Source organism: Apiospora marii (genome assembly GCF_038362585.1).
Source record: "Apiospora marii strain CBS 49790 chromosome Unknown utg000009l_segment0_segment0, whole genome shotgun sequence".
In the NCBI taxonomy this organism is placed as follows: Eukaryota; Fungi; Ascomycota; class Sordariomycetes; order Amphisphaeriales; family Apiosporaceae; genus Apiospora; species Apiospora marii.
This window is the reverse complement of record NW_027117381.1, coordinates 2808926-2828644: the sequence shown is the minus strand read 5'-3', so window position 1 is coordinate 2828644 and position 19719 is coordinate 2808926. Positions and strand designations below refer to the sequence as shown.

General features: G+C 53.4%; 9 protein-coding genes across 9 annotated transcripts; 1 reads left to right on the top strand and 8 right to left on the bottom strand.

The window, feature by feature from the left end:
- Positions 1 to 288: 288 nt before the first annotated feature.
- PG985_012438 (mitochondrial matrix Mmp37-domain-containing protein) lies at positions 289 to 504 on the bottom strand (the record flags this gene model as incomplete). Its single annotated transcript, XM_066832204.1, has 2 exons — positions 289 to 412; positions 440 to 504. The coding sequence occupies 2 exons, from the start codon at positions 502 to 504 to the stop codon at positions 289 to 291; spliced, it is 189 nt and encodes a 62-aa protein (XP_066680254.1).
- An 85-nt stretch (positions 505 to 589) lies between these two features.
- Positions 590 to 1466, bottom strand: PG985_012437 (uncharacterized protein; the record flags this gene model as incomplete). The annotated part of the gene is made up of 2 exons (XM_066832203.1): positions 590 to 1275; positions 1328 to 1466. The coding sequence occupies 2 exons, from the start codon at positions 1464 to 1466 to the stop codon at positions 1043 to 1045; spliced, it is 372 nt and encodes a 123-aa protein (XP_066680253.1). The 3' UTR covers positions 590 to 1042.
- A 92-nt stretch (positions 1467 to 1558) lies between these two features.
- PG985_012436 (Cullin-domain-containing protein) lies at positions 1559 to 2492 on the bottom strand (the record flags this gene model as incomplete). The annotated part of the gene is made up of 3 exons (XM_066832202.1): positions 1559 to 1810; positions 2129 to 2283; positions 2438 to 2492. The coding sequence occupies 3 exons, from the start codon at positions 2490 to 2492 to the stop codon at positions 1559 to 1561; spliced, it is 462 nt and encodes a 153-aa protein (XP_066680252.1).
- A 1084-nt stretch (positions 2493 to 3576) lies between these two features.
- Positions 3577 to 4263, top strand: PG985_012435 (uncharacterized protein; the record flags this gene model as incomplete). Its single annotated transcript, XM_066832201.1, has 1 exon — positions 3577 to 4263. The coding sequence occupies one exon, from the start codon at positions 3577 to 3579 to the stop codon at positions 4261 to 4263; it is 687 nt and encodes a 228-aa protein (XP_066680251.1).
- A 108-nt stretch (positions 4264 to 4371) lies between these two features.
- On the bottom strand, positions 4372 to 4617 carry PG985_012434 (uncharacterized protein; the record flags this gene model as incomplete). The annotated part of the gene is made up of 1 exon (XM_066832200.1): positions 4372 to 4617. The coding sequence occupies one exon, from the start codon at positions 4615 to 4617 to the stop codon at positions 4372 to 4374; it is 246 nt and encodes an 81-aa protein (XP_066680250.1).
- Positions 4618 to 6930: 2313 nt separating this feature from the next.
- PG985_012433 (uncharacterized protein) lies at positions 6931 to 7781 on the bottom strand (the record flags this gene model as incomplete). The annotated part of the gene is made up of 3 exons (XM_066832199.1): positions 6931 to 7179; positions 7278 to 7554; positions 7738 to 7781. The coding sequence occupies 3 exons, from the start codon at positions 7779 to 7781 to the stop codon at positions 6931 to 6933; spliced, it is 570 nt and encodes a 189-aa protein (XP_066680249.1).
- Positions 7782 to 9118: 1337 nt separating this feature from the next.
- PG985_012432 (uncharacterized protein) lies at positions 9119 to 10216 on the bottom strand (the record flags this gene model as incomplete). The annotated part of the gene is made up of 2 exons (XM_066832198.1): positions 9119 to 9418; positions 9485 to 10216. 2 exons carry the CDS (start codon positions 10214 to 10216, stop codon positions 9119 to 9121), a joined length of 1032 nt encoding a protein of 343 aa, XP_066680248.1.
- A 1118-nt stretch (positions 10217 to 11334) lies between these two features.
- On the bottom strand, positions 11335 to 12171 carry PG985_012431 (uncharacterized protein; the record flags this gene model as incomplete). Its single annotated transcript, XM_066832197.1, has 1 exon — positions 11335 to 12171. One exon carries the CDS (start codon positions 12169 to 12171, stop codon positions 11335 to 11337), a length of 837 nt encoding a protein of 278 aa, XP_066680247.1.
- Positions 12172 to 17119: 4948 nt separating this feature from the next.
- Positions 17120 to 19352, bottom strand: PG985_012430 (uncharacterized protein; the record flags this gene model as incomplete). Its single annotated transcript, XM_066832196.1, has 2 exons — positions 17120 to 18943; positions 19179 to 19352. 2 exons carry the CDS (start codon positions 19350 to 19352, stop codon positions 17120 to 17122), a joined length of 1998 nt encoding a protein of 665 aa, XP_066680246.1.
- Positions 19353 to 19719: the final 367 nt, after the last annotated feature.

Genomic DNA, 19719 nt, shown 5'->3' with positions numbered 1-19719 from the left:
ACGTTCTTCGGCGATTCTTGTCCAGTTTATTGCGCGTTTATTATTGTTAATAGGAATATAATTAGACAGGCCATCCCAAGGATGTCGTTGGCTGAATGCCGTCTGTTTGTTGCACATTGATTGTCCTTCGCCTATGCATTTTGGTCAGTCATTCGACTATATCGACCACCCGCTTTCAGGAGCGATGGTCTAGTCACTCGATGAACAAAGATGTGTGGCACCAAACATACCTCGAAAAAGGAAAGATATCCAGTATTATGACAGCTGGAGATCCCACCAGACAGCAGGCTATAGGTGGACCTTCAGGTGACTTTTCGCTCTGAAGGCCATCCGATCGATTCTGCGGACTATATCGGGTCCGCCCTCCTTGGGGGAGAACTTGACGGTATAGACGACGCCAATACCATCAGGGCTGGACTTGACGGAGACAGAGTCCTACATGAACTTTTCCTGGTATTTGAAGTACAGCTTAGAGCGGAACTCCTTGGGAAGACGACGGACCATGTTGCCGCGTTTGATCGGGTTTATGTCCTGGCGAATTGCGCATGACACGGTCCTGTCTGTCGTCCGCGGGGGACCGCATCACGGCTCAAACCATCTCTGCAGCGCTGTTAGCTGACAGCCAGGTACTCGAGGGCGAGGTGCGGCTCACGGACACATGAAAGACGCCGCACCCCTTCGCCGCCGGTTCTGGTCGCGCTGGTAGGCGCCGTTGCCGTGATTCTTGGCCAGGTGTGAAGAGATGTCCTGTTCGCGTCCTGTTCGCGTCCTGTTCGCGTCCTGTTCGCGTCCTGTTCGCCGAAGAATGTCGAAGAACGCCGAAGAACGCCGAAGAACGCCAAAGAACGCCGCCAAAGAACGCCGGAGAGCGTGCGCGGCTCTTCTTCTCCTAGTACTTGAAGTACAGCTTGGAACGGAACGCCTTAGACAGACGGATAACCTACAGGGTAGCTCCAGGGTAGCACCTTTTGCACTTGGGCGGCCGCCTCGCAGCAAACATATCCGTAGGCACCACCCCGCGTACCATTTCGCCCGCCGCGTCTTATGGGGTTATATCCTGGCGAATTGGCATGACGCGGTTCTTCTGGGTACTGATCCAATCCAGTGACTTGCAAGCGGGGTCGTCGAACTCGGTGTTGGGAAGTGACTCGATCAGCGGAGCGTATAGGCGACGGAAGTTTTGCATGTTGTGGTCCACGATGTTGGCAACTTTCCGAGGGCTCTCGGTGGGAGAATCCATGCGTGGATCACCAAGGTAGCTGATCATGGGTTTTGCTGCAGCGTAAATCTTCGTCGTCATCTTCGTGAAATCTCCCAGGGGTATCACTGGCACGGGGCATGGGGGTTCGACGTCCACTTTGTGTGGTGTAGTTGCTTCGAGACTGCGGGCGCTCTAGAGCGGCCCGGTCGATGATAGCATCACCGGCATCACTTGCCAAGGGCCACTCTGATAGAGGACCGGCCATGGTGGTGCCGGAGTGACCAGGGCTCTACCGCCCCCTCGAATACCGACGTAAGATATAATCTACCGCCTGTGCGAAATCGCAGGCCACCGAGGTCATTCGCGAGGTGAGCCAGGGACATCGTTGAGGGTCATGGCAACCAGGTTTCTGGAGATCAGCTTAAAGATGCGAGGGCACACCTTGTCTGTGAACCATCTCTCTTCAAACTGCTTCACGTTCTCGCAAAGACGATCACCAGCTTTCTTGAGGACGATCTTGTAGGCATAGCGGTACAGCTGTTCGAATGACAGGCCGCTTGCGTTCTTCTCGTGGATGTCGCGTAGGGCGGACTCGAGCCGCTTCCATTTCTAGGGGAATCATCCGGTGTTCTCACCGGCCTCATGACCTAAGTAGGGGGACGGTCTGGCCCCTTGCATTGAGAAGGTGGCGAAGAAGTCGCTATAAGAACAAGAACCGAGATCCTCTTCTGCTTCGCCTCCGGTATCGAAAGCGGATGCCTGGTGGTGGGCTCGGGCACGAGCATTGTCGTAGATTGCCTTGCTGTTGGCATCTGCGAGTGTCTCATAGGCCTCTTGGATCTGTTCCCAACGTTATGGATTAGTACCTCCGCTCTGTACATAGCAAATATACTTGAAGGAATGCCTCGTGGAACAGGAAAAACCTACTCGCTGGAAGGAAGCGGTGGCGGTCGGGTCGTTGGGGTTTCGGTCAGGATGGCGAACAAGGGCAAGCTGACGGTACGCAGTTCGGATCTCCTGGGCCGAAGCCGTCTCCGGGATGCCGAGCTCGGCATAGTGATCGAAAGTAGGGTGCACTTCCCCTAGTTGAGGCCAGCATCGGTTTCTGTTGAGGGATAAACGCTTTAGGGATGTGGCTTCCTCCGGGGAGTGTTATAGCCTGTTGCAAGTCGAATTCGTCTGCGTTCGGGGCCATAGTAGGCTGGGGGTGGGAGTTGAAGTTAGCGGGAGAGATACCATGTGCCGGTCGGAGCGGCAAGGCCATCATGGCCGCGGTGTTGGCCTGAGCCATGGTGTATGGCGGTCTGGTGACCGCGCAGAGTCGACTTGAGCTGCCGCTAGGTGAACTGCGAGCGACGCCTTCGCGTTGCCACGGCGCTGCAGCCAGTGCTCCAACCAACCGGGCAAGAGGACGACGTTGTCAAGTCAGCGTCTTGACTGTCTACTAGAGCTTATCACCAACCCTTGCACCCATCACGATTCGCCAGCATCATCTTCGCCTTCCACTCGATCGGCCAGGGCGCCTCTCGTCGCAAGCTCGAGCACCATCATGACGACCGGTGGGCGCGACTTCGCGCTCAGCAACGGCGTGCGCTTCTACTGGAAGCTGCCGGAGGCATGACTTTCGACGAGAACATGCTCGAGGCGGTGCAGGAGCCACCTCGGCAGGAGAAGGGCGACAATCGGCTGTAGGATAGCCAAGACCGGCGACGAACTCCGTGCTATCCGAACGGCCACGGTCCTCGGCTCATCCGTCGTTGTCGGGAGGGAGAGCTCTTTCTTGTTGTCGACCCTGTGGAGGGCGGAACATCTGTTAAAGCATAACGCAGGTGCCCTAAGGGGGAGGGGGGGCAACTCCGCCATGGAGAGCAGCAGAGTGCCGGGCGATGTCACTGTCGGCGACACCGATAGGGGCAGTGGTTAGCAGGAGAAATTCCATGTGCCGGTCTGGGCGGCAAGGCCATCATGCCAAGGGTGCCAGCTATTCAGGACCTCTCGGGCTGAGAGAGTCGTTGTAGGTCTCGCTCGAATCATCGTTTGGGCCTTGAAGAACCAGGCATGGCCAAGTTTTTCTCCCGCAGCCGGATGTAGAGTCGGCTTATGACAAAAGATCTTCGTAATGGGTGCCGAAATGATGCTGCAGATCAAGAGGGTCCGGCCGAAGACCCCCAGTTCTTGAAGCGCCGTCATGGTTTGCACAATATGTCAAAAAGAATGACATCAGACTTCTTTAGTCCACCCGTCCTTGGCTGCTGCATCTGCATCGGCGGATGAGCCACCTCCTGGGGAGGCGGCTGCATGCGCGGGGCCTCTTGGGTCTGCCATACCTTTCTCAGCCGGCTCATGTTGTCGTTGAAGATGGTGCGGTTGTCGTGATGAGGGTGAGCAGTACCGAGCATGTTCTGCATCTGACTGGCGGGTCTGCCAGGGCCATACTGCCTCATCTGCGCGTGCTTCATCTTACTGATCTCACGACGGGCAAGGCTGTTGGTCCGCTCCATGGTGGCAGCGAGCGAGGCGAGAAGCACTCGCTGCCGGGCCCCCTAGGCGGTACACAAGCAACCATATCTAGGATGGACGATGGACCTTCAGGCGAAACGGTTCGCCGTGTTCACAGGCTGCCCACCGGCGCCCTGCTGACGCTACCAAATAGTGTTGATTTTCTGGGCGACCATGCGGGAGAACTCCATGATCTTCTGCTTCGCGTTCTGGTGGGGTTGCGTCTCGGGGCCGTCCTTCTCCATTGGTCGTACAGGCCGCGCAGTCCCTCCTCGTACTTCTACTTCTCCTGGTCGTTGAGCACGGAGAGGGTGCGCATCTACTCCGGCTTTGAGACCGGCGCTGCCCGAGAAACTGCCACTCTTCCTGGAGGCCGGAGTGCGGGTCAAGCCAGGACCATCATCGTCGGACTCTCCATCGGCATCGTAACCCGCATTAGAGGCCGGGTACGAGACGAGAACCTTGAAACGACATGGAGGCGGTTCCGACATGGCGGACCAAGTCGTCATCCATCTGGGACTGGAACATTCCCCAGGCGCGGGCAGGGTAGTGGAGGGCGATGAGGTTTGCGAAGGCGCACTTCGGTGCAAGATCGGCAACTAAATATCTCTCACATTGCCTTCGGGCGCTGTGCAGACCATTCCCGGCGTATGCTAGTTACTTGGTTGACTCTACCAGTAGTCATATGCTCGTCTTCGGATGTTCGAGTTCTCGTATGCGATGAAGGTGTCGTTGGCCTCCAAGAGGTATACCTCCTCTCCGAGGGCGGCATCGATCTGACGCATATTCTTGGTGGTGTTGTCCATGAGCATCAGCGCGCGCGTGTACTTGGTATGCACGTCAGGGATGAACCGGTTCTGCTCGTCCTTGCCGAACGTCGGCGGCGCAGAGAATGTGAACTGCTGGACATGGGCCATGATGGTGTCGGAGCGACACGACCTGCAGTGCCGTCTCAGCGAAGGAGATGAGTATTTCATCCACCTGCGACTGTTGAGTCTCTCAGTTGAGGGCATGGCAGTGCAGAGCGATCAGGTTTCTCTTCGTGGATGCTCGGAAGACGGGCATGGAGATTGATGGCGTAGAACTGGTCTGTATCCAGAGCCACGTTGGGCCGTGACCACACCAACATTTCCAACGAGTAGACTACCCAATCTGACGATAGTGCCCGGCCTTTTGGTGTAAACGACCAGAAAGCCGAGGGCGAAAGGGGTGCTATGAAGTCAAGCAAAAGAGAGCTATGAAGTCAAACAAAAGAGAGAGCCGAAGGCTGGCAAAAGCGCTTGCAGAGCCACTGAGGCATCAGTTGGCAAAAGCCTAGGAACCACCTTCAGAGCTATAGCCGAGGCGCACGTCGGCCTGCTCCAAGACTGGCTCAAGTTCCTCGTCCAGAAACCAAACACACAGTCATAGTCTGCGTGCCTATGCCAGGGCGGTACTTCCTGAACCTCCTGAAGCCATGATATGTATTAGTCATCGAGGCATATATGGAGTTGGGTCGATAAGGATGGATTTGCTCACCATGGTATGGAGGTGGAGATAATAGTCAGCAGTTCCCCCCGCTGGTGCTGTTGGTGGCACAGTATTGCCAGTGTTCAAGTTTTCTTGAACTGCCCGGTAGCAAAGAATCATCCACGAAGCGGATGGATCGTATACAGTGCCTCTTTGAGTGTCCCTCGGTATTCTGGTGGGCATGCCTGCTCCAGCACCATCCCAACTGGACTGGTTGGTGTAGGTACTCGACCGTGTATCTCATTCGATACACAAGGAAGTTGCTACCACAATTGCTCAAAGCTGATAGAGTTTGATTAGCACCGTCTTTCTGCTGATCCTGCTTATTGTGCGAGGTTTCTTTGTTGTTATTTCTCAAGTCCTGTGTGTCGATGGACTTGAGGCCACGGGTTTTGGTGTTTTGGTGCTCAGCTCTTGGGGGTGGGATCCTTGGTAGGCTCGCCAGTATATACTGGGTCGAAGCTCAAAACCATCTCAATCTCTGGTTTGATAGACAATCTGGTATGAACCGCTTGGACAACAGATTCAGCCTTGAGAAAATTTGTCAGTGGATTCGTTGGGAAAGAGCACCTGCGAAAGTTGAATAGGCAGGTACTTACCTGTATAGTCGTACCGGCGATATAGGTGAGAGCCGCCATGACTTTACCCGCCACCAAAGTGTAAGTTGGTCTTTGGCCCTCTGCATGCTTGTGCCCTTTGGCCGTCATCAAACAAAGGGCTGATGCCATTGACACCGAGTGATTTCTCATAGGGGGGTAGCCCGGGAAGGGACATGAGATTGATGATGTAGAAGGGCTATTTGGAGAACTGCCATAGCCTCTGGTACTACCAGAGCAAGCGAGCGCCACTGACACTCTGTTGTTCATAAACAGACAAGAGTCACTGACTCCATTGGTCTCTTAATTTCCAAGAAAATCGAGCGCCTCTAGTGCTTCCGCTGTTAGTTGTGAAAACAGGCGACAGTTTACTGCCAGAATATGCGCGTACCACTGGGTACTCTGTTACTTTCAGAACTGGCGAGAGCTACTGAGCCCTACACACATCAACTTCCAAAAACAGACCAGCGCCAGTAAGGGTTCCGTTGCATTCTGCCGCAACATGACATGTAACACCCGAGGCGAGAGCTACCAGTGCCTAGAGACCCAAGTTAGCAAATCTCCGTGGACAATGTAAATGAAGATGCCAATATGACCACTGGTCTGGCTCACTCTCCTGCGAATGGGATAGTGTCTCCGCCTTAAACATGCAAGTAAATATATACATACACTTATCACTTGACATCTCTTTCAACTGTCTCACTGTCTCAGATATTTCTTGCTGGTCTTTGAGCAGCCAATCCACAGTGAAACCAGTTTATTTCTTCGGCGTTCTTCGAAGGAACAGGCCGTTCTGCCATAAAACTAGTTTATTTCTTCGGCGATCTTCGCAGAAACAGGCTTTCTTGCTATGCGAGGCCGCTCCAGCAGGACAATATAAACTTGCCTTTTGAAAGGCTGCTGCAAGTGAAGGTGTGAGACGCCCGTATCGTTTCCTGTAGCACATTTGCGCTTCTGGTCTGCTCATACGCCAATGTCAGTTGGTTTCTTACAAATGCCATTCTTGTCACAGATGGCGATGCTGACCCAGACGAGGCAAGCATGACAGGGAAGTGGAGAGCGATAAGGAAGGTTCAACCAACGAACCTTTGGAAGCGGATGCTTTTGTGAACAAATGAGAGATACTTACCTGCCATTGATCTTGAGCAGATGCCGCGGTGCAACTCTACCTGCAGAACCTGACTTGGTGGCTCGCTCTGGAAACTTCTTGCCCCGGATGTTGGAGTCCTTGTACGCGATGTAGGTTTCGTTAATCTCGAGAAGGTAGAGCTTGTCGATATCTCCTCGGGTGAGGAAGTTGGGAATCGACTTCCAAGTGACCAGGCGGTTGAAGTAGCGGGTGATGATGACGCTCAGGCGGTCGATGATGTAGTCCTGTGCGCCTCGGTAATCCGCCAGGGCAAGAGCAAGAGCAGAGCAAGAGAAAAAGCAAGAGCAAGAGCAAGAGGGAGAGCAAGAGCATGAACAAGGACCGGACCGGCAGCCGTGGCGAAGCAGTACTGGTCCTCTGGAAGCTTCGTGACGCCGTACATGGCCAGGAACAGGACCAGGTGGGCCTGGAATTCGAATTCGCTGTTGGTCTCTGACTCCAGCTCGTACAGGACCGTGTAGTGCTTCTCCTGAGCCTCCTTGAGGGGCAGCTGGAAGGCCTTCTCCCAGGTCTTGGATCCGGCGAGGACCTCGACTGTAAAGAAGCGCTTCGGCTTCCTCTCCCCATGCTCAAAGCGAGATCGACGGCCAGAGTGTGCCCTGTAGCCAGAGCGTATCCTGCAGCCAGAATATGGCCTACAGCCAACCCCAGACCAGGGCACAGTTTACAGATCAAACCGCAGTGGGTTGGTAGCACATTTCGGGGCCTGCTAGCCTAAGATATACTCGACAGGCAGTTCCCAGGTAATGGCTATGAGAGGATTGGAGATGTAGCGTCAGTACGGCAGCGATGTTGAGGTGGCGAGGGAGCAGGTTGTGAAGTGCATGGTGTCTTGTGCGATGAAAAGAGTGCTGGGTGTATGTCAGGGTACGCGATGGTTGTTGGAAAGAGAAAGGAAAATAAGAAGGCAAGGTCATGGGTTTTACCTACGCCCTGACTTAGGAAAGACCATGTTCCATCTTCCCTTTACTTCCCAAAGTGAAGTGTGAAAGAAGGTGTATGCTTGTGTGTGCCTTGTCTTGGAGTAGGTAGTGGCTTACCATGTGAGAGAGACTGGTGGTGAAGAGCAATGAGAAAGCAATGTTTTGGATGGTGGTGAAGAGCAATGAGCAAGAGATGTTTTGGATGGTGAGAAGAAGGAAGAGAAGAGAGAGAAAGGTTCACTGAGGGGAGAAGGGACCTATTTATACATGTCCAGATCGATTGTCTACCCAGTCTCTGTTCTAAAGGAATGCTGCTTGGTATACTGCCATTATCGGATCATCGGCATAATCGAAATAATCGATTCGATAGACACTCGTCACGTTTTAGTGACGGCCATGGGCAACTTTGCGGGCAGACACCGCGAAACTTGCCCGATAGGCACGAGCCTCGTGACGCGCACGTCAACGAGCCGTCGAAATACCGCTAATCGCTAATCAAGGAAGGCGCAATGATGCCCTGAGGTACGTACTTGTGTCGACTTGGTGACGGCAAAGTCCTTTCCTTGTGCCAGCTAGGATAATCCTGTCCATGGAAACTGATGCCCTCTTTGCGTGGTAGATGGTTGGCAATCCCCTCAAGAACGGCATCTCAGATAAGTGTATGTTCACACCGGGGAGCCAAGAGTAAGTTGGTCTTGTGATACTTGGAATTCAATCTCATCTACGGCTACTAGGTTCTCTATCTCAACCATGATACTACATCTTGGTGTTCCTTCTAACGTTGATGTAGAGGAATGTGGCCAAGAGTGTCACTCATTAATGTGCCTCGATAAATAGAGTATTGTGATAATATATTGGATCCATACAGCTGCCATGTCTCGCTTAATCCACGTACGTAGTGATCCGTCCTTCCTTCCAAATGCTTGTAGGTACTCTAGGTACAAACAGAGAACCATCCTGCATAACACAGCACATAGAGTTCCAGATCATGTTAGGGACTGCAAATGGACGGTACGAAAGGCAAAGGTGAAAAGGTGAAGGAAATCATCGCGCTCTAATCCATTTTACGCCATGGCTCTACCCAGGTCTAACATCTATCTATGCAGCAGAATTATCGGGCTGTCGCAATGCCACGCTCTAGTCTAGTCTACCTAGAATTCATAAGAATCATCATAACTGTCCGTCATCAACACCTTTCTACGCCGGTCTGAACCATGGGTGGTAGTTCGCTGCTGTCGTGTCAACACTGTATGGGCTGCCGCTGGAAGATACCCCACCAGCATTCTAGTTGAGTAGATTCCTCGTTCTCATCCCAGTCATCTTGGCAAGGGAGAAGGTCCTCTTCCAAACACACCACCGGGTTGTCTCCTTGTGACAAGAGAACACGGAGGGTCGACAGGAGCTTTTTCGTCACTGCATCTCTCAGCGGTACCATGACGACTGCCCGGGCATCGCTGTCACGAGCCAGGTGGTCCTGAATAACCGACGAGAGCAGCACAGGATGATCATCGTCATACAGCGGATCAGCTACCAGCACGATCTGTATATGGTTGGTAAGTAATGGTCAATATACATCCTCAGGGTGTGCATTGGGCTACGATCTAACCTTGAACTGGTTCTTCTTCGCGAAGAGCTGACCATCATCTTCGCCCGAGCCACCCCAAGTCAATGCGTCTGCCTCGACTCGACCCCCACGGGCCTCGATCAAGGCACGGTTCGCGCCGACGTTGAAGGCAAGGTTTGGTACGATGTTCGGAAGATCACTGAGTGCCACTCCTGTCTGCCAGATCGCGGCTGCTGCCAAGCCGAGGAGACCGGTTCCCGACCCAAGCTCCAGCACATTGACGGAGTCGTCCGTAGCCGTCTCGGGCAACAAGTGCGACAGCGGCCCGGCGGCGATCCGGCTCAGCTGTTGCGCAAGGACGTACGAGGAGCCCCATGTCTTTAAACCCAGAGCGTCGCCAGTAATAGGGGGCTCACGGATTGTCAGCTCAAAGGGTGGGTATGCCGCATCTTCGAAGGGCCATCTCCGTGTGATCTCGCCCATACCGGCCCTGCCACACCGCTCGGACAAGCGCCGGCTGGCCTCTTCCCACAAGATCTCCTTCTGGTCATCGTCGTCGATCCATTTGAGACTGCTCGAGATGATGGTGCCGAGATAAGCCGCCACTTCGCGGCGGAACGCCGCAGAGTTCTCGTGGTCCCTCAGAATGATCTTGCGTGATGAACTGGGATTCCAAACTGGTGGATCGACACGTAGTTTTTGAAGACATGCCAATAAGTCCTCAAAAGCTGGCCTTTGCCAAACTTGAGGGTAGTCTGCCGGAGAGGTATGCATATTTGAGGGATTTGTGTTTAATTTTCTTATTTTTCTCTCTCTTAAAGGCACGCACGCGGAGATTCAAGAAGGAGACAGGAGAATTAGAGTTGGAAGAAAGAAAGACGATAGGAGAAGAGAAGGAGAAAGCGGCGCAAACGGACAAGGGAGGCTATTTACCTACATGTGGACAGCAGAGGTCTAGACCATATGCCATCCCGGATGGATACTGGATTAGCGTGTCAGATCGAGTCAATCAATCATACGGTATTCCGAGAAAAAGGCAAATGGCGGCGCCGACTTGCTCGGGAGGAAGCCATAAGCCGCTATAGGCAGGTACGAAGGTACCTACTGTAGAGAAAATAGCAGCCTAAGGGTCCCAGGGTCCACTGATACCAGACTTGACCGCAATCAGCCGCTCTGATTGGCTGGCTGGTACTGATCCACTTTTGACTGCCGCTGCTTGCTCCATGCAATTTTGACCTCAAATATCGAATTTTGGGTGACTCTTGCTTTTCCTTCCTTCCTTTTCCTTCCCCAAGCATCGTCCTCATCAACGCTGCGTTTCTATGCCACAAACACAGAGAGGCTGCGCAAGCAGTCTCTCGGCCTGGATCCCTTCTTTTGGGAGGTTTCCAGGCCTTGCCATTGCATATGAGAAATTCGGAGTAATCTTCACTTTCTACCAGTCGCCCGCCCAGCGTGGGATCTGACGTGGTCTGTCCGTAAGGACCTGGCTTGACTCTTCAAGTCTAGAATGGGCATCAGAAAACAGGGCTCCGGCACCCCCGTGCATATCCGCAAGGAGAAGACGGGGGGCGACCGGTGTACCCTATGGGAGAGCTGTTCTGAAGATTGTGTGTACAAAATCACTTGAGTGCAATACGCAGCGTGGGTGGCAGTCTTTCCTTCGGGGGGGACCATGCGCCTACAATTCGATTCTGATTACTCTGATGAGGACGATGCTTCACCCTTCTTTTTCTTCTAGGTACGTGGTACAAAGACACCTTTCCCTCCCACTTGATCTAGGATACTGCTAACGTCTGAAAATGCACACATTTCCTCCATCCCTCTGCGAACACCCAATCGCGCCCTTGAGCCATGCCTAGCACCGCTCCTGGGGCATTGATGCCTTGCCTTCAAGCATCGTCATCGTTGTCATCTTGAACGTCCTCTTGGTCTTGAAACTCGACATCTGGCTTTTCAAAGCCGTAGATAGCTGACGTCTTCGGATGTGTCATAGCCTTAATTGACCGCAAGTCTTTCATCAGATCATCGTACGCATCTTTATTCGTGCTAGCCTTGCCCGAGGATTCCCGCACTCGGTCTCCCGCCTGTTGGATTTGGTCGAGGATTGTCTTCCGACAGTCATATTGATGGCGACCCAGCTGAAGGCTAGGAAGTAGGTCCTGAGCAGCGGCATCCGTCTCGTCGAGCAGCTCGGTCAGGTACTCTTGTTGATTGGAAAGTTTCTTGCGTGGCAGTTCTTCAGTCTTGTCGTTCTGGAACTTTTCCACCTTCTTGGCCCACATTTGCTGAAGGATGTGTTTGCCAACGTAGCCCTTCACCTCCTTGACCTCTTGGTCGAATTCTTGTAGTGCCTTGTAGATCTCGATACTTTCCTTAATCTGCTCGTGGAGTTTGCGAGCAGCGGCGCAGAGCCGCTCTGCGGCTGAAGGCTTGCTGTCGTCGTCCAATGGTGCATTGACGGCGCCTCGCGGCCGCCGTCCGTCCGCATTGCCGTTGATGTCGTCCCTCTTGGCAAGTGCGTGTGATCTGGCGAGGTCACCGGCGAACGGGTGCATGACGAAGGGGGCTCCGTTGGGGTTCACATAAGGCATGCCGCCGAAGGACGGGAAGTGATTGAAGGGGACGGGCATGTGGTGGCCGTGGCTTGGGCTGAAGGGCATGGGGAACTGCGGGAACCCGTACTGGTCTGGGTTCATGTCTTTGGGTTGTTGCTGCTTTCTTGCCATCTTGCTGTCGTTGGTCGCAGATGGGAGGCTTGAGATGGGTTTACTGGTGAACGCTGATTTATCAACATAAGGTCATCAAAGCAATTTGTATCCCACGATATCCAGTGTACGCCACGAGATCATCATCAAAAGCGATTTGTCCATTGAGTAGCTCTTCCTCACTGATGTTGCCATCATATGCCTAACAAACTAGGCTACGTCCTATCGAAGTTTGTCAGGCCATAATATGTGTGTGATTTGTATGCTATGTGGTTTCCCTGGACGTGTGGCAACGTAGACCGTCAAGCACCAAGCACTGAGGCGGTGGAATGACTACCTCAGCACCATGCCCTTCAAGCTCGGGGAGCGGCATGTAGCAATAGCGATAGCCTCCAAGAGATGGGAAGGCGACCACCACGGTTTGAGATGCTTGGCATATACCCAACTTGTTTCAGACCCCTCGCCGTACATGGTCTCTATGCAGCATACATCTATCGAGCAAGCCAGCCAGCCACGGGCCGAAGGCCACATCTAAGCCCACGTGCATGGTCGTCCATGTGCGAAGCCGCTTTATCCTACCTCACCACGTTGTAGCTTTCCTTGTACTGCAAGTCGTGGTACTTGGGCCTGTACCTCACAGATGTACCGTTTGACGGAGGCGAGCGTGGGTGGGGTGGCGATGGATGTTGGAAGAAGGAATCATCCAGAGCTTCTTCCAACACCATCGCACACACCAGTAGGCTCCATTACACGAACCGTACAGGGGCAGCACGTTGTGTATCCCCACATGGTGATCGACCGACCTCCATAGCGATGGCAAGAGAGCCCACTACATGAGCTAACACCATGCGACGAGCACGGCAAGGGGGCGGGGGAGGTTGGATGGGGAATCAATCATACGCGATGCCGGCCTGTACTGCCTTGAGCCTATCTAGCTATGCTGGTGGATTTAGCTGGGGAGCAAGCATACCAGTTATGAGATATGATCTACCTACCCATTCTCGGTCCATTTATTGGAACACCGCTAATATTTCCGACAGGGCCATGTATCCTCCTCTGCTGCTTGCTTGCCCAGTTAGATGGATGGGCGAGGAGGTGTGTCAGTGCATACCTTGCTCACGGATCTCTCATATTCATCCTACATACATACCTACACAGCCCAGTTGGATGCCGACACCCGGAGGTATAATCATCCTGGTGGAAGACCGGGGTGTCATGATGCCGATGATTGCCTGGCGTAGCAATGTGTGTGTGTGTGTGTGTGTGTGTGTGTTATTAATAGGATCAGATACTCATTGCTATCAGACAGATTATGACATACCCCAGGAGCTGCTCCGTCCTAAGCGCCATGCGTGCATATACCACCCTGGCTAAGCGCGTCCTGCATATCATAGGTAAACGATGATGGGAGCTACATAACGGATGTGCCCAAATCTCATCGCACTTTCCTGCTTGCTTTAGCTTCAACATTGTTTGCTCGCTTAGCTCTGCTTGCTTGGTTTGCAGTTTGCGTGCATGCAGGCATATCTGCTAAATACATCGATGCATCTGTTGCTGCTGCTTGCTACCGTGCATTCTGCATTTCTTCTTCTTTCAAGGTTTGTGCTCCCCTCCTCTCTTTCTCATTCTCGTCTCCTCTTCGGACCCCGCTCGTGTGTATGAAGTCAGATAGGATTGGCATCCATGCTTTTGTTTGTTGTTGGCGGGGTCCGGTGTCCTGGCGAGATAGATGGCTGTGTTGGTATGCATGTATGTCACCACATTTCAATCAATACCTGCCCGTTGAGGAGGTCGGTTCAATTTGGCTGGGCCTACATTTCCTGGTTCCGTGTGACCAATGAGGTATACGAGCCATATGAGTAATCCGGCCCATCTTTGCTGTAGTGTTACCAGAGCGCTGGGTCAAGCCGACCTACATGCAATTGTTTGCTTCTAACTTTCCAGGAAGAAGGCGGCGGAGCATCTCTCCCCTCTCCCCCTCTCAACTCCATGTTGTCGAAGCTAAGCGCCCAACCAACGACGAACCGGCGTTATTCTGCCTTTGCATGCGATGAGGAAACCGGACCTGCATCGTCTGATCATCAACGAAAGCCCATGCGCCCCTCCCCTGTCTAGCCAGGCATTCTCGTGTAGCCCCGCGTGGGTTGAAACGACGATCTTCTTTGTTCCTTTTCGTCCGTTCTATCCTTGCTTTCCACAACCCCTACCAAACCTCGGCCTCTGTTGGTACTGTAGTAGGCCCGCCGCCCGCCAGCCGCTGCCCGCCGAGCCATGCGACGACGCCAGGGCCCCACGGCTGGCTTCCCGATCCCGGTGGAGAGCTGAGAGCCGGCTGCTTCTATTATTCTGCATTACCTAAGTGAGTTATGCCGAACCACCATTGGGCAGATGACAACTGCAACTACAACAACAGCCCATAACCGCGATTACAGCCGACACGAGAGGGGATGGGGTTTGGACTCCAGCGGATCTTTTACTACCTAATACCCATTTCATGGTACATTGGGGCAGATATGCTCAGTTGGACCAAAGTCTTCGCCTTGGCACCGAACTCGGGCTCGCACTGGGAAAATATTCCTGACAGTACCCTGTCCCAGGCCCTAGGCCGGATGCACACAGGTCGGGGGCACTCGCGATCCTTTCGGTGTGTGCAAGCAGCCGAGTGTGTGTGTGTGTGTGTGTGTGCACCTACCGAACTGCCGGGACCAATAACGACGGCTTGAATAGGAAGGTGGCCCCAATATACGCCAGGTATGCGGACTATGCAGTTGGGGGCGAGAGGAGGGGGGCAGAGCAGCGCCAATCCATACATAGCACACATACCACACGACCGGCTCGGCGGGGAAGTAGGATAATGTATGTGGTGTGTCAGGTAAAGTGCCCTTCAAGGGGGGCTGGACACCTTTTCCAGAGTCGTCGGTCTTCAGAGCTCTTCAGCCTCCGTTCGCCGGCCGGCCGTCATCTTCCCCGGCCCCAGATGTAAGCGAGCGGATGCGGGTACGGGTAGGGGCATTAGTCGTCTTCCCATCTACCAGCTCTTCTGAAGCGCGATTGGTTGCCAAGGTCTGCTTTGTCACACCCTCGAGCTCCTTCGCCTCCTCTCCTGTAGTTGTGTCCCGCATCAGCAACAGCGGCAGCATCGTGCATCTGTCGAAGCTATTTTCAGTACCTACCGATGCCTCTCGCATGCGATACACAACTAGGCTTGCTCTCTTGCTTGCTTAGTATGCAAAGAAAGAGAATAGGCCCAGTACGGTCTACTCTCCCTGGCTTCTTGTTTATATCGGAGACGCAGTGTCACTCAGACTTGTAATGTCAAGAATGCTGGGTGCTCGTGTTGCTATTGCTGCGTTCGCTGCTCTCGTGTCAGGTATTTGGGCCCTCACGGGTGCGGCGACCCGATTTTGCGGATGGTGCTTGTATATGCCCCCCCCCCCCACCCCCCAATCGTTTCGTAATGTGTGAGCAGCGCAGCACCGGTGTATGGACTGCCTGCCCGGGCTCTCTTGGTTCTCTGTGTGGGGGGACGACGATACTTTAGGCCATTCGTCGTTGGATCTACATAGGCAGAAGATGTCGTTCATCCGCCGTGGTAAGGTACGTGACCTGCAACCAAATATGCCGAATGCGGCAGTAGCAATGATCTGCGGCCTGCCTCACTCAGCAGCTGGGCTGCCTGCATGACGCCGCTTGACGCATGCAGGGTCGCGCGCTCGTTTCCCGCCGTACCCGCAATCATCAATAGACTCGGCAGGATCAGGATTCGAGACATTTTGCCTCTCTCCTTCCTTCCATGGCCGCGCCGCTGCATACATATAACTAACCATGATGATGATGACTTCAAAAAAGACCATGCAGCAGCACTCATCTGAAACCCTTTCCAGCAGAGATACCCACCAACCCAACCCCATGGCCGCCGCCCTTTCCTCTACCCGTACGTAATCGTAGTGTTTGTAGTACGGCGAAGCAAATACGTAAGTCACTCACCAAGCCCATTCCCTTTGGAATCCGCTTTCGTGTGCGACCGACCGACCCCCCTTTGGGTGTAAGCAGAACCAACTTGGCTCGCGTCCGCCGGTTGAGAGACCACAAGACCGAGACCCAAGGTGAGCGAGCACAGCATACGTCAGCACATGCAGGGCCATCTTCTTCATCACACAGCACGGCATTCCATTGCATTATTCATGGGCATACCAGATTTCGATGGCGAGTTGAATCTCATGTGGTATTGCAATTATATCAGAGATTTGTGGCTACATAGCTTATCGGCATCACGGCCGACAGTGCGTCCTGACAGGTTGCCACCCGCAACCGAGGGGGGGATAAAATGTGAAAAATATGAAATCGCAATGCTGCTCTGCACCCATCGGCGAGAGGCTTCGTCTTTGTGTTCTCCTCCCTCATGTTTCGCTTGACTTTCCGCTTCGCGTGCGGCCTTTGTCTTTCTATATCCGGGGCATGTACCCATCATCGCGTCACGTCGTGCAGGAACCCCTTGATGCAAAAGCTGGTACCTGCATGTTTTCCATTCCAGATCCTGTATCCTTGTGTGGTAATGCAGATGGTGACAAACACACCTTGACGAAAAAAAAAGAAAAGAATAGAGAGAAGGAGAGAAGGAGAGAAAAAGCAGATACGCCTTGAGAGTATATGGAAATGGAGAAAATCGCTGGTCCATGTAGGTGCTACGCCGTGACTCCTATGCTCGAGAATTGCCAAATGTCGTTCCGAGTGTCCGTTCCATTCCAAAAGAAAACAGGTAAACAAATATGCATGTAGGGCCTTTCTCCCCCCTATTGTCGCTGTATGATGATGCTAACCTGCCGCTGGCACCCAAACCCAGATCGTCATGGGCGGTGGCAGCAGCCAAAATGAAAATGCCGTCCTCTATGATTCGCCTCCAATATAAAACTGGTTGCCCTAAAAATCAACCATCCCTTCTCTTGTTGGGTGCTTATGCGCCCACACCTCATGCGGCACCGGAAACCTCCTGTGAAATGGCATCCTTCAGGTTCGCAAGTCTCGCGCGCATCTTCAACAGCTTGTCGAGGTCTTCTTGCGGTGGATCCCGGACCGAGATCAGTTCGTGGTGCAGAGTCTCGTATCTCTTGTAGTAAATCTCGAAATCCTGAGCCTTCTTCAAGACTGACGGACTCACACGAGGCTTCTTCGTGGGCTGCACGACTTCCATGTCTCGCGTGTAATCCTTGCGCTTCTTTGACACAGCGGATGCGCCGTTCGAGATACCATTCGTGCGTGCAGCTTGCCGTTGACTCTGGCTCTGGCCGTGGCTATCGTCGTCGAAATCGGAGGCATTGGTCGGCGGTGAAGATGCCAAAGGTGAGGATTTTGCCGGTGACGTGTTCTTGCTCTTATAAGACACATTTGACGATGCGGTGACCCGCGAGTTCTGGCTTGCATCGGATTGGCGGTGCTTCAGGGATGTTGTCGCGTTGGACAACGGTTTCGGTAGCGCCTCCTTTGTCTTGTTCAAGCGCTTGGCGAGCGGTGCGCCAGAGCTTGAGCTGCTATCTTCCTCTTCGCGAGACCGCTTAGAAGCCGCCTTCGAAGTGCCTGCAGATGGTTTGGCAGGGGCTGCCTTTGGTGCTCTTACAACCGGCTTGGCCTTGGGCTTCGATACAGGTGCTGGTGCCGGCGATTCCTTGGGCTTTTCAAGAATCTTCTCTGCCAACTTCGAGATCGTCCGGTCCGTCGTCTTCTCGGCGGGTTTCGACTTTGTGGAAGCGGACAGGGGAACCTCATCTTCGCTACTTGAAGAATCTTGCACGAATTCCGCCGACAGTACTTTCTTGGCCCCGCCCTTGTCCGTCGGTTTTGGCTTACTCGTGGGTGCCGACTTCTTTGGCGGAGCTGGCTTCTTGGTGTTGTTTGACAGCAGGCGCTTTGCTTGTGTTTCTCGGTCGCTCACCTTGGTCTTCGGTTTCGAGGCGACTGGTTGCGAGTTGGACCTGGCCATAGCTTCACTGCCCTTTGTCTTGGAGCTTTCATCGCTGCTATTCTTGCCCGCATCCTCTGCCTTGGGGGCTTTGGGTACAGGGGTGATATTGCCCTTCGCAAGCCGATCTTGAAGTTTGCTCAGCACGATACCCTTGCCCCGGTCTGTCCTCTTCAACAAACGCTCCCATTCGGGTGCGGTAGAACTGTAGCGTTGCTTGTCGTATTGCTTGATAGCATTGTCGATTGCGGCCTGGCGCTCATCCTGTGAGTCGTATTCGTAGCTCCAGACGTCGAGCTCCTTCCAGAATTGCTTCTTCATGCTCCATTTGCCGTTGATCAGGTCGGCAACCCTGCCAAGGACATCCTTGAATTCAGACTCGGTTCCACCCCATTTCCCCTTCAGGTGCTCTGGGGTTTGGTCTCGCACGGCTAGTTCATGCACGATGACACTGCGCTGCTCCTTGTTCTTCTCGAGCTTTTGTTGGGAGGCTGTGAAAGCCGGGTTCAGTGATGGTGACATGACACCGTTGGGTGCAGGACTTGTAGGCAGCGATCTTGTCGTACTGTTGCTTGAGTACACCGACGACATGGCATTCTTGCCGTTCGGCAGCATCTTGGACGCCTTGCCTCCCTTGCCTGCCTTGGTGACCTTCTGGACCGAAATTGTGGACTGCACCGGCACGATCGACGGGTAGCTCTTGAAGATCGACATTGTAGGATTTGGCAGCTTTTGCGCTTTGCTCGCCGACTCGGCAGGGTTTGTGAGGAATAAATCGTAGCCGCAGGAATTGGGTGTCGGCTTGATGTCGTGTTCTTGGTTGCCGTATCGCAGGCTCTGCAGGTACTGTTGTTTAGCACTGGTTTGGGGACAAGAGTCTGTGGATGTAGATGAAGAAGAGAGATTTATTCTCCGGACCACGATGTAGAGGACTTGGGAGCATCAAACAGGACGATTGTGCGAATCCAATCATGAAGCGAGAAGAACGAGCGTGCTGCCCATTCTCCTCGCTCTTGTTGTTGGCAGAACAATAGTAGGAGAGCCTGGGCGGAACACCTGAACAACAACTTACCGGATTGTTCCCTAAGCACAATTCGAGGTTCTGTCCATTTTGTACACATCTAATCATGTCCTCAATCACATCGTCATTTAGGACAAGCCCAAAGGCCTGCATTGGCATAGAACTGGGGGTGTTGGTTGGGCTCTCCAGCTGGAGGCCCGTATCGGGGATCGCGAGCGCCGGCATGTTGAGAGGTGAGCTCCGAGCTCAAGGGGGAGGGAAGGATGTTGTTTGGCGTAAACTAATGTATGAAGCAAGTAATGTCGAGGATGGGGATTTGAGGAGTCCGGTTGAGGTTCGTTCGAGGAGAAGGACCTGCACCTGCACTGCACTCTGCACCCAGCCAGACTATGGAGAGTCCTGCGTGACAATGGTCGATCTCGAATGCAGCTTGGTTACATGATCAGGCTAATAGCGAATTTGGCTAGCAAATTACAGAGGATGGGTAGAAGCAGGAAACCACTCGTTACGAAAAGCCAAGTCAAGTAGAGAATGGTAAAGGGCTCGGTATTCAAGCTGCTGCTGTTGTAGTAGTAGTAGAGTAGTAGTAGTA